At 37.4% G+C, this 13947-nt stretch overlaps 1 protein-coding gene across 1 annotated transcript in view; it reads right to left on the reverse strand.

Annotated features, from left to right (window-relative positions):
- Positions 1-13947, reverse strand: part of LOC148816085 (astrotactin-2-like) — a 203373-nt gene that overhangs the window by 12515 nt on the left and 176911 nt on the right. Inside the window, exons 10-11 of the mRNA XM_088904656.1 lie at positions 2661-2761; positions 36-219 (exon numbers count right to left, since the gene is read on the reverse strand). Coding sequence (XP_088760782.1) covers positions 36-219; positions 2661-2761 — 285 coding nt within the window. The remainder of the gene's footprint in view (positions 1-35; positions 220-2660; positions 2762-13947) is intronic.

Consider the following 13947-nt stretch of genomic DNA (forward strand, 5'->3'; position numbering starts at 1 on the left):
TTAAAGACCAGGAGGGTTTGTGATGTAGACATTACCTGGGCCCCAGCTCATCTTCACTGCGCCAGACGAAGTCCCCAAATTTCTCATAGTGGGAGTTGTAATGATACTGGACCCGGTACAGCATAGAGGGGGAGATCTCCATCAAGGTGTTATAGGCAGTCTGCTGCTCCTTCCCACTGGTGTAGCCATTGTAAAGGTTGTACACTTTGTCGGCAATCTCTGTGAAGCAAGCACCAAAGAGCAGAGCATCAGTCTCTCTCCTCTACATGAAGAGAAGCTCTGTTGGCTCTTTTGCGCTAACAGATAGTATTGCTTTGTAGAAATAGCAATACTAATGAGACTTAGTTTTGCTAACACTAAGTTCAGACCATCATTGCAAGGCATAACGATTTCTGAAGGTAGATTTTGGACCTAACTTGCAGCTGTAAATCTCATAATTAGACATTGAATCTACAGCTGCGACCTCATCTCAAATCAGAATATTCTCGAGATGTACAGTATGACTTTTCAATGCCCAATAAAACACTGTGAATGGGTTTCTAATTAAAATATTGTAAATGTTGCGTCCTCACTGAAAGCAAAAGCCAAAATTATGATCGGATACACGAAAGAAATTTATTTTCAGCTTGTGCTTGTATAATACTTGGCTTTTGAGCTACAGGGCAGACAAGCCAAGACATTTATTCACAGTTAAATGCACTCTCTGAGCATTTTTTTCCTACAAGTTCCCTACTTTGGCCCAAAGTAATGCCTTGATAAAGTAGAGTTAGACTCTGGGGTCAAGCTTTTTTGTGGCCTCCCTGGCACACCAGTGTGCGGTCTCAGACTGCAATGCTGGCTCCAAGTAAATGAGTCGGGCATTTTACAGGGATTATCAAGTGGTCACCTTATTTCATGGTTTCATTGCTGTTTCATGAACTGGCCCAGGAAATCTCAGGAATACTTGGCATCCCAGCATCTCTTTCCTCCTTTCCCATTCAACCCAGTTGCTTGATCATACATTTTCTCAGTTCACAATCAGAATCAGCGTTATTCCCACAAAACCAACAATCCTTTAACAGATAACCTTTCAGGGTTGCAGCATACAGCAACAAATCAGGACACCCTGAAATAATTTGAGAGTCCGTACATTACTTTTAAATGCAGAGCTTCAGGTTTCAAAATGAGGGTGGGACATGCAGGTTTCAAGATCCACTGACATGCACATTTGTTATTATTTCAAAATCCTTTTAACATTAAGGACACAGTTATGGTGTCTGTTACACTATTTCATTATCGAGCCTGTGCAACCACATTATCAAAACAAATGACATTAGATTCTAACAATTCCCCCCATCAATCTACCTAAGGTAAATAGGTCAGTAAAATTTGTCACATAAAATGAAGCACAGTTTTTTGCATATCTGTTTTTGACAGATACTGCTTTTCCTCAGTACTGTAAATGATATAATTGTCTTATTTAGTTGTTGTATGTTTGTGGACAATCTTTTCATAACAGCTAAGGCCACTGAAATCATTGCCTCAGCAAGCATGACCTACTGAGAGATTATAGGGCAATTTTTAAACTTGTTTATTTTTGGAGACTACTCATCGACATTCTTGTATGTAAGTGTTCTTCTTGAACATCACAGCAAAGCATACATAGATAAATTAATTAAATATAGCAGAGAATAGCTAAGTATAGATGTATTGTTTATACAAAAACTGTTGTTTTTTGTAAAGTAAAAGTTCAGATTGATCTTCCATTTGTTTCACTACAGTATTTATTATATAAAAACTTTCAAAGCTTTTTACCCTCGTATAAAATTTCCTCCCTTAGTATAAAATTTTTCTTTTACACATAAGTTTCACAAATGTTTAAGCTTAAACAAAGCTGTTGTTCCTTTGCAATTCTTCATTGTCTCATTTGATTGGTCTTGTGTTTTTCAGAAAACAGAACACAAAGCACTCCGTTATGGTACATACCCACACTGATCAGACCAAAATAAAAATTCACTGAGGAAACAGAGACAAAAACTGAAATGAGAAAGTTGCAACAATATGTCCTGTAGTGTCCCATAAGAAAACGCAACTAAAGGAAAAAGATTTATTCAGGAATAGAGTGAAAACGTTATTACAATGCAGAGACCTTAAAAAAGTTATATGCATTTTTTAAATGACTGTTACAATTAACTTTTTACAAATTGGTTAAGATTCTTGGACAGAATCTACAGACCTGCATAGTCAAAATCATATTGAAAAAGACTATATAAACTGTTTGTGCTCCAGGCTCTAAATAAACACATTGTGCACAGCTCTGCCATGGTTTCCAGGCACCAGCTTTACTGTCAATGACCCATCCTATAGTATTTTGGTACAAGCCTTATTTCAAGTAGGTACAGTAGCTGCGTCAGCATGCGTACTGTAGGCTACAAAGGAACAAGTAAAGGTTACTTCACCTGAAGAAGGCTCCACCACCGAAACATTGTGTTTCTATTCTTCTCTTGTCAGCATCGAATAAACCTTTACATGTTCCTTCAAATCCTAATTTGGCAAATTGCCCTCGACAAATTGAAATTTCACTGTCTGTCACAGTAAAGCTGGTAGCAAGACTTCAGAAGGGCACCACTGGTCCTTGTTGTGGTAGGGGGAGGGGTGAGGGCAGGTAATGTCTCTCATACCTTCAGCCTTGTTGTCGTCCACTATGGGGCACGATGTCCTCACAGAGACGTAGCTTGACTCAGATCGCCTCCCTCGGCTGTCCACCGCAAACAGAGTGAACCTGCCCCAGAGAAGAAAGGAGAGACTGATGCAGAAGTTGGTGAAGTTGAATCACACTGGAGCCTGTGGCGTAGCTGGTGCTCACACTGTGAGGGCAGACCAAAAGAAAGTTAAGTACATCTCCTCTGCCAGTCCTATGACCTCAAAATTACTGTTCTTGGTTATAGGTACATCCCAACAGAGAGGCTGAAAAAACTATAGTTCTGCTCACTGATGAAGAGTCAAAATAGAGTGCATTCCAGATTAAATTCCATTAAGGATGTTATAAACATTCCTCTCTCTCCTGCCACACACAGGAAGGGCAGAGTTATACAAATGCCAGGACTACTACTATTCTTATTCATATTCGTATTCGGATACGTATTCGTATTATGTGCTTGAAAGAATAAGTAGCTGCAACTTAAGAGTAATAAGAGTGCAGAAAAACTTAAAGACTTAAAGCAGAATGTTCAATGAGGAAGAGGACTCAGGACATATTTTCATTTCCTGTAGATAACCTACAGATTTCAATGTACTGTATTTCACATTGACAGAGCCACTAGATGCCACCTGCTCAGCAGATATAGCACTTTCCTTAATAAAACTGTTATTTTTTGCAAGCTAGTAAATTCCCCAAAACCTTTTGCCTTTTCCAATCAGGCAGTGGCCTGAGCTGTTGACTCACAGCCAGTCTGTGTAACTGAGTCTCTGCACAGCTGCAGCTACAGCATCCTTCACTCTAACAGCAGTACTCTGTAAGGACAAGGTCACATCGCCTTTGTCTGTGCAATTCAATAGTTTCATAAACACAGATATTCAAAATAGCTTGCTTCAGGACTTTAGTAAAATTGTGTTTTAAAAATGGTCAATCAAAGCAGTCACCCGTGGGGATGAGGTTTAAGTGAAATAAGAAAAATAAAACCCGTTCAAGAATTGAAATTCTGTGACATTTTACAATATTCTTGCTTGCTTACAAAAGGCACTGGGTCTCATATTTCTGATATTCGTGCGCCCGAGCTAGCTGGAATGCAATTCACATTTAAAAATACCTATAATTCACAGCAGGCATGTATTGGGAATTCAGAAGGATTCCATTACTTTCCAAAAAATTCTCCTGGCACGATATCAAAGCACTAAAACCATTTACCCAAATAACTGCTTGAATGGGACTTTCTTTCTGTAATGACAGTGATTTGTGAAAAAAAAGTAGTCCTACCCCATACTTTGTCTTAGACCACCCAGTCCCCAAAGTTAAGAATTTAAATTGTGAGCTCCAGTCATAACAATGAAAAGACACCCTGTCTCTATGTAAAGAACTTCTAGGAATTTGTGTCCCAACAATCAGCAATTGGTTACTGTGAAGCTTTCCATAAGCTGAATGGCCGCCTCTTATTTGTGGTCCTCCTTATGTTCTTACATTCAAAATAAAAATCATCTCTTGCACTGAATTCCTGGTATTTGTGTCTGTGTGATGTCTGTTGAAGCAAGTGAAGAGAAACACTACACTAGCAATGCAGGTTGTAGTTACTGTAGATGTGATTTCTGCAGGCATACTGATGTCCTGGAGTCTTCACAACAGATGATTGTCCTGTTTTATTACATTGTCTTTTCAGAGTTCTGATCCTGATTGAATACCACCATTAAATAAACAATTTATATAGCGACTTGCTGTAGCCTGTGGATTTATTTTTGAGTACTTTTTACTCCACTCATACATGGTTTTATACTGAACTTTACTCCCGCTATAAAGCTGTGCTTATACAGTGATAATTCTTTCTATTATTACATCTTACTAGGTTCTAAAGTTCATCTTATGTCTTGTAGGCATATCCAATTTACAAGAGACACAAGCACAGTTTTATTATAAAATGTTATTAGACGGAATATATAAGCCCATAAAGACCTGGAGCTTAGTCTAATCAGATCATCAAGGAAAATGACTTTGAAGGCTGGAAGTGGAGGTAGTGGGGCATCAGAAGAACCTACAGCTCAGCTTAAATAGCGGTGGGCATAACAGGGTACACGTGGGGAACATAGCAACAATCATGGAACTAATGACAGGAGTAGTGGAGTGCCCTCTAGGGGAGGAATGTTGGCCGTGACAGTTTGGAAGGGAACCTCACAGGTTCTCCTATAATCAGCTTTCAGAGGAAGCTGGAATTAATTTCTGTGGGATGCTTGCCTCCTTCCTAATGTTTCCTGAATAAATACAACGAAATCCAAAGATCAGATTAACTCAGTCTCTCATCGGCTCATCAGGGGGTTTGAAAGTCACCAAAGAACTTCTGCATTATGATCCATGTTTGCTGTCAGGGAATAGAATCAGCACTCTGGAATGGTTGGATCTAACCCCTAGATGTTCAAGGACATAATGCAGAAGTTTTCTTACAGACAACCACACCAACCTACAATCACACTGAAATGGACAGACAGCATGTGCACAGGGAACCTCAAAGTCAAGGAGAGTGGTATGAATGTCCATGCATCCTGTAACAACATTGTCATTTTTGTGCAATCATGTACAGTGAGCATATTTGAAGTGGCCACACAATGCCTGTAAAAGCCATGCACAGGACATGACTGTGGAGAAAGACAGCAAGCATTTGGCTGAAATTAAATGACGATTCAAGCTGGTTTATATTCAATCACTGCTGAGAATTTTTATAGGTCTCTATTTAATAATTTAATTTGATTAGTTTCTTTATCTACAGAAGTTTGAGTACAGTAGGTAACAGCATCAACATGTGTAGTCTTTACTTTTCAGCATAGAATAAACCTTTACCTGTTCTTCTCGATCTATACTGTACGTGCACTTCAATATCACTGTATTTAAAGGTGATATTGTGCACTCAGCTGTCTCGCTGAGTCCTAAAGGAGAGCCAGCTATAAGGTCATACCTTTAAATGCAGGCTGTGCATGTCCCACTTGCACAGAATACAGATTTGTGCTTCTTTAGTCTAACGATTTAAACATGTTCCTCTAATACCAAAGTTACCGTGTATTAACTGAAAACTGGAACCCACAAGGAGGCACACAGTAAACCTCCGGGAAAGACAGAAGTTGTGGTTGGAAATTCCTTCCTGACCCCTGACTGCAAAGAATTTAAAAGACTTTTATGAAGGCCTTTGCCTTCATAGTTAGAGGACAGCAATACTATGATAATCACTGCAGCCTCAAGTATGAAGCCATCACTTTGTTATTTCAGCAATCGGCAATAGAGCAACTAAAACTGTCCTGACTTCTGACATTGAACAGCAAAGCTTGAACCAACTGCTGTGCAACATAACAGCAGGACTGACGCAGACTCCCATCAGAGCCCAGATAGCTCTGCCAATCATAAACACAATGTCAAACCCTTCATTAGCCCTAAACAGATAAGAGTTTTAGGGATATTTCTTTCTTTGAAAATAAAAGCCTTGAAACCAGTTAGCTGCTGTAGTCATGTTGGCAGTAATTAAAAGAGTGTTTGCCTTTTTTTTTTAAACTGCAGCAATCAAACGAGGTCACCCACACGTAGTTACAATTTCACGGCTAAAACCTTTCTTTTCACTCCATCTTCTCAATACTGCACAGAATTAAAAACATAATAAATACAACACATTGAACACTTAATTATGAAATGATGTAATTATGAAAATGACGAAAAGAGACTTTTCCCTCAATACAGTTTCTATTTTAGACAAGAAACTCAATTGGCCACGAACTACCATGGATGATTGAGGATGTTTCCACAAATTCCAGTCAGAGTTTTATTTTTCTCTGTTGTCTCTTGAACTACAGATGGTTAACTGCTGTCTATTCACTATTCTACTTCTTTAAAAGAGCAGACCCACAGTGGCCTAGAGGTACAGACACCTGTAGTAACTCAGGAAAACAGTATGAACAGTAAAAAGAGATCTTTGTGAGACACAGAACAGAGAAAGAAGGGCTGCGTGCTTAAAATCAGAAAGAGGTTCTTATGTGAAAAATATTGTCACAATCGTCTAAATTAATATACACTAAACAAGATTCGTGTTTACCTTGGTGATGTTCCAAAGTTAGGTATGCTTGATCTCCTTCATGTCAGGTGAAGTCTCATATTTTGATTTCTGTTTCAGCCTAGAGCTGTGTGTGTGTTGTTTTTACTACAGCACAATAATTTATCGCTTTCCACTCCTCGGTCCTCTGAGGGTTAACTCAACAGGCGCTTAGGCATTTGGGCTGGACGAGAATAACAGTTCATTAAGCCCACTTTAATGTATGATAAATGTGGCCAGCAATGGCCGTGAAGGGTTCCCAACATTATCTCTGGATTATTAAGTGGGATATCACATGGAAAAAAGGTCACATGTTATAGTTAATGTGACCCTGTTTTTCAGTTTCAAGATATGTCATGTTACTGCAGTCCTACTTTTGCTAAAAACACGCTGAAGATTCCTCGGGTTTCTATTTCAAGTGCATGACAATACAAATATACAGAACTTTCTCTTACAATAACAAGGCAACTCTCATTCCTAATCAGAGGGGTAGAATGTCTGTTACAATTCCTACCAATATGAACAACAAATATATTTTTTTATTATAACTTGAATCGAATAACAGAACTGTTCAATAGAATATAATTTGTCATGGCTCTTTCAGTGTAATCCCTGAAATATACTGTAAGATGAAAACATCAGAAAACAATATGTGCATTTAAACAATGGCTTGTGACTAAAAAGACAGTGACTAAAAAGTGATTTAACCTATTTTCATTTTAAGACTGCAAGCAATACATACTGAGAGGCATTCAAAATAAAATATTTTTTACTTACAATTAACCCTTGTTGTGTTTTTAATTTTTCTCAATATTAATAAATACACTAATAAAAGTGATCACGTTACCTTTAGACAAATAACAGAATAACGGCCTAAATAAAAGTCTTAACTTTAAGTGATTATATCGTTGTACTTTGCGCACAGTGAAAATGTCTAAGATAAACAAGGGTATATACAGATGCAGCCATGTAGAATGTGGTATCAGTCGATATACCACGTTAAGCATCGCAGTATCCAGGCCAGCAGTGCATCAAGGCTAGACTGATACTAGACTGCACTACTCTAAAACTGCAAGGTGGCACATTCAATCCTTTAAGTACGCCAGGTGTGTGCGGTTGTCAGACAGAGTAGTACAGTATTAAATGTTTATTTAATTTATTTAACCAATTAGTGCTTTCCTGCCCTAATCATACTGTATTCACAGCATTCTGTCTCAACAGTGTAATCACTGTATTGAATTAAATTGTTTGTCGCTAGTATTCATGCAGTATGATTAGCACAGGAAAGGACTAAAGGGTTAATAAACATTTGATACTGTAATGATTTCCTGACAATCACACACAGCTGCGGTACTTTAAGTATTCACTGCCTTGCAAATAGCAGTTTTAACAATTTCAGTTGTTTCAATTAATTTATAGTTGCCCTCAGTTAATGCATTGAGAACTTCTGTGAAACCAGGCATATTAAAAAACAATGTCTGAACCAGGCTCCATTCATGGCATCTCATACCCTTTGCAGAAAAAAACAACAACTGTACAGGCATGTTATTTTATTTTAAAATGGTACCTAGGCGATATATATTTTTTGTATTTATATAACATATAAAATGTGTTATATTTTCAAGAAATATGATTATTAGGCTAGGAAGAAAATGTTAAATGAAATTATATTTCAGTAACATCTAATGCAACACAAATGCCAACCATCAATCTTCTTTGAGCAGTGAAGGGCTGAATTCGGCATGTTCAACAAAACCGTAGTATACCCCAGTGCATAATTTAATTTTAATTCTTCCATCCATCCATTTTTGTAATGGCTTTATGCAATACAGAGCCTATCCCAGCAAGCAACAGGCACAAGTCCATGACAGTCCATGACAAAGCATACACAGACACACACACTCACATCATGGCCAGTTTTCCTAGAAACCAAGTAACCTACCGGTGTGTCTTTTGACTGTGGGAGAAAACTGAACACCCACAGAACCAACATGAAGTCTAGGAGAACATACAAACTCTTCACAGATGGCACCCAGGAATTGAACTCAGGGCCCCAGTGCTGTGATGTAGCAAACCATCCATAACTTTAATTCATTTCATCAAAACCTTTATCCATCTAATAATAAACAGGATTGGTAGAAAAAAAGAGGAAAATGTTGGGCCCAATTTGCGTGCTTGGGTTTTACAAGCTCAATGAACTAGAAATTCCATCAAGTTGGCCTTAAATGTTCCCACAGAGTCAGTTTCAACAGCATAGCTAGAAAACATGCATTCACTGAGATATTAATGGGGTATAATCCACCCAACCTATCTTGCTTGTAAGCTCAAAGCCAAAACAATCAAACCTCTTGTTTTATCCTGTTACTCTGTACAACCTGACTCTGAGTGGAATTAAATCTCATATTGTGTTTTCACCAGTTTTAGGACCAGTTGCATATCCAGTAAAACAGAAAGGAGTTGCTGTGCCTTAACAAAATCATATGATAATGATAATTCTACCTTGTGTCACAGACACAAGAGTACATGAGATAATAAAGTAGGCATTTGCAACACAATACAGAACAAGAGCATTCAATAGAAGGAGGATAATCAGATGAGAACAGAATGGTGAGACTAAGTACATGGAGGGAAATCTTTAGTCAGAGCGATCCCTTAAAACAAGAAATGAGCTGAGTGTATGAATGCAACTACACAAAAATGCCGCTATACCTTACTTCAAGGAAATAAATCATTATTTGGTTTCTGCCACGCAGTTAAAACCAACAAACAACAAAACGCCAACCAAATCTCCAAACTGCACGGGTCTTATAAACTTGACAAAGACTCTGGTAGATACTTTCATCTGGCATTATCTGAATTAAGAGTAATTACTGGCAGCTGAAATGTAAGTAGTTGATGGCTATTATTCTGTGACTAGCTATTCAACAGGGGCTCTCTTAAACACAAACACAATTATATCCTTGGAAACTAAATATCAACAAAACAAACAAGACACAAAAGCAGTAGTATTTAAGGATTGTGGTGTTCCTCTCTCTAACAAGATTCACTTCATATCTTTATGGATGTAAAAGAAATGCAATTATACCAGAAAAAAAGTACAAATAACGTTAAAAATTATGAAAAGTAAACTTTCTCAGGGGCCTTTTAAAACACAAACAAAATGTTCTTTGTTCCCAGAAAAACATATCAGTTTATCAGCATAATTTAAATACTTTTTAAGGGTGTAATTTCCAGTTAAAGTGATGCAGTATTAAAAAATGTGATTAACCTTACCTAAACTATACATTCCTTTTCAGATTTAAATGTGATTTTGATGTTATATTGTTAGTGGGAGTTTCTGATATATTTTAAACACATACAGTACACATGGCCTATCAAGAGACATTGCCAGAAAACACTACAGTTAGCATTCTTTGATTTGTACAGTTTAAATAATTAATCTCAAAGCACACGCAATTTAAAGATAAAATTAAAATCCTCACAGCACATTTTACAGTTGAGAAGAAAACAGCAAATTTATCAAAAGGATCATTAGAGTTAGCCAACACTGGCCTAAATAATCGGCATAAAATTTCTGTTAATGGCTGGCTTGTCCAAAAGGGGCCAAAGAGGATAAATGAGGTCAGGCTTAAATCTTACTTGCCATTTTTTAAAGTCATTACTTACTGTAATTATTTGACCGCTAAATCCAAGAGTTTAAAAACTCTTAAGTTATAGATAACTTGAAACTATATGGGACTCTATTTATCCAGGACTGAACCTGCCCTACATACTGTAGTGTGTAGTCATAATCTTAAAGATGTAAACATCAGTTGTACTCTTAGTGAATTCTAAGAACTAGCAGAGTTATCTTCATCAAGAACTACTTGTCCCAGACAGAAAATCTAATTCATATAGAAAAAGCACCACCAGTCCCACAAGCAGGTGCCGTCTTAGATCAAGTAGTGAATGTCTGTGTGTGGAGATTTCTAGAACAACATTCAGCAGATCATCTGTTCTCTTCCGAAGGCACTGTTAAGTTGGGACACTGGACATCTGTAACAGAGGTTTTGTAATCAGGTGAGCTCCCGATACAAACAGCAGTCAACTGGGGGGTGCTATACTTTAAAATAGGCACCTTCCTTCAGGTGAATCATTAATAATCCCAGGGTGTTTCTCAAAAAGTGTAGGGATGTTATGCCAGTGTCCTGATATTCTGTTCCCCTCCTGAATTGATATGTAATGTGCGGTGAATTCCCATTATTTGTAAATCACTTTGTCCAGAAAAGGACTATTAAATTATTATTATTATTATTAAACTATATGTGTAACTATGTAGCACATAAGTCAAAGTAAAGCTGCTAATTTCTGACAATGGTGGTGGATCTGAATTTGCAGAAAACATTTATTTTTATTCTCCACTTTTAACACTGGTAAAAATATTATTCTATCAAAATATTGAAAAATGACATTTTATGGCAGGCTCACTTAGTCCTCTGATTGATATGGTCAATGGTTTGAACCTCTGCTATTTCTCACATCATGGCTGTATGGCTAACGAAACATCTCAATGCTTTCTATGTAACTATACTATTCTCCTCCCCACATGTGCGGATGGTGCCTTTGCTGGGCACCATCTGAGTTGGATGCTGCATCACTGCCATGGATCCAAGAGGGACATCATGGATATAGCTGTCGTTTAGGAGGATTTTGCTGGTCCACAGAGACCTGCATGGAGTACTGACATACAGAAGACATTATGGATGGATGAATACCTTTATTAATTTTTTCTTTTTTTTTTGTATAGTGTTAGCATACCCACAGGGGTTGGGCAGCCAACCCCTAGAGTTTTTTTTTTCTCCTTACTTAGGAGTTTTTGGTTCTTCTCCTCCATTGTCTTCTGCTCTTTTCTGTATTCAAAACATGTATGGTCACTTGCTTTGTTAAGCACCTTAAGGCAACCTTGTTGTGAAAGGTGCTTTATAAAAATGAACTGAATTGAATTCTATGCCGTTGGAAAAAAAGGAGGCAAAATCATTAGAAGCTGATCTCCCTGGATCTAATTAATCAGATTCACAGCAGGTGTGAAACACGAGCACTGTTCCGAAGCCTTTTTTGTGTGTTTGTTTTTCAGCTCAACTTGCAGTGCCATCTAGTGTCTGTCAACCGATTCAGATCAATCAAAAGAACCCCAGGTTCTCATATCTAACAGACACTTCTAAATAGAAATGCCCACATTTTCCCAGGTATTAACTTGAAAAAAGAAAAAAAAATATTTACAGGTCCGTATACACTGTACTAGCTTATGCGGAACAATTTGAAACTGCTGTAGCCACTCGGCAGTGAATCCATGTACAGGAGTGAATATTCAGACAGAATATGAGTTTTGCCACAGCTGTTCCAAATTAGGGAGCATTGTGGTTTTTAAACCTGTGAACAGATCTGGATATTCTAACATCACATACAAAAATCAATTTCGTATATGCTGTTGATAAAATAAATAAGGATTATGTATTACATTTTTCTAAAAGAGAAGCTAACAATGTATTGAGCATTATGCCAACACAGAGCTTGTCAAAAAGTCATGCCTACACCTTTGACAGGTATCAGTCCATAGCAGGGCACAAAAAACATGCATGTGCACAGAGGGACAGTTCAGAAACACCAAGTAACCTAGGCAGTATGTCTGTGGAGGATGGGAATAAATGTATGGAAAATCAATATGGACTTCAAATAGAAGGTACCTTGAACCCAGGACCCAAGAGGTGTGAACTTGTCACCCCTGAAAGTACGTGAATTTCTTTCTTACTTTACATTTACTTACATTTTTAGTGCTTTAATATCCTCATGAGATCTTGGGATCTTACGGAGTTGGTTTTTGCCTGTTTTCGTAACTGCTAAATCTAAATCATGGTTCTGCGTGCTCTGGATCATTTTCAGCTCAAATCTCATTTTAGCTCGGAGTTTGTTTTTTATTAGTCAGAAAGACAAAGCAATGTATGGCAAACGTGGCCCAATAAAGGACAAATAGCGAATGGAGCAAATATATCCCAAAGAGAAAAGCACATTTAGTAAAATGCAGTTCCAATAAACTTATCACGTCCAGATGCACAAATGGTGAACCATTATTTCAAATGATGAGGACTCATTTTGATCAAAACAAATAAATTGGTACTGGAATCCACACAGCAGCAGCCACTCAACCGAATCAGTACTAAAAACACCAGCATTTGAGTGGTTATACAGTACATCACACGTCAAACATCATACTGTACATACAGTATATATTGTTGCCTAGATGTATGTTGTAATGAAAAAAACTAACAGCTCTGCAAATGGTGTATCTTTCTTGGCCATGACATTCTCGGTTTCACTCTCATTGACTTTAGTATAATGTCAGAGATACAGTACTGAGCTTAACTGTAGAGGCTATTTTCAATTTTCCCAAACTAGAAAGTGCAATTTGAGCAAACGTAATACTATTTTTACCACACTACAACCAGACTTCTAACACACAAACCTACCACCTATTCCCTTCTAAGACTCAATACAACACTAATGTGCTGCATCATTCAATCATTCTTTTAGTCCTAATTGTAGGATTAAGTGGCATATACGTACAGTACTATAGGCACGAGCCAGCCCCAGCAGTGTTTAATGTAGCCACCATTGGTGTTTATTGTACAAGGCTGTAACCAATAATTTTGTACTTGACATTTTTATTTTATTCTTTATACCTTTCTTTTATTATTTCTCTTTCATATAGTCTTATATACCTTTCTTCATATACTGTATGTAAAGTGTTTTAGTCACATGCATTTTGGTGGTGAAGCCTCAGAGTTCTTCTTCACTGAAACAAACATATGGGTCACAGTCCTAAAATTGTGAATCACTTCATATCTATGACTGTAGGTCAACTGTACTTTTCTTACACTGACTTTTGTACTTCAAAGTCCAACCCTCTGACTTCAACATTTGATTCACTTTATTATATACTGTACATACCCTATTTTTACCAATATTCAGCTACTACTATAAAGATTGGAATAAATTGTCCATGATTACCTAGTATGGAGATACAAAGTATATCATGCTGTGTATAATTCATAAAATACTTATTCACCATATCTTAACCGAGTTTTCAGCTATCAAATTGGGATCTAATCGGGAAATTAGTTCTTCTACAGGAGAAGTTTTCATTTTAGAGACCGTG

Source organism: Atractosteus spatula, chromosome 23 (assembly GCF_055471065.1).
Source record: "Atractosteus spatula isolate fAtrSpa1 chromosome 23, fAtrSpa1.hap1, whole genome shotgun sequence".
In the NCBI taxonomy this organism is placed as follows: Eukaryota; Metazoa; Chordata; class Actinopteri; order Semionotiformes; family Lepisosteidae; genus Atractosteus; species Atractosteus spatula.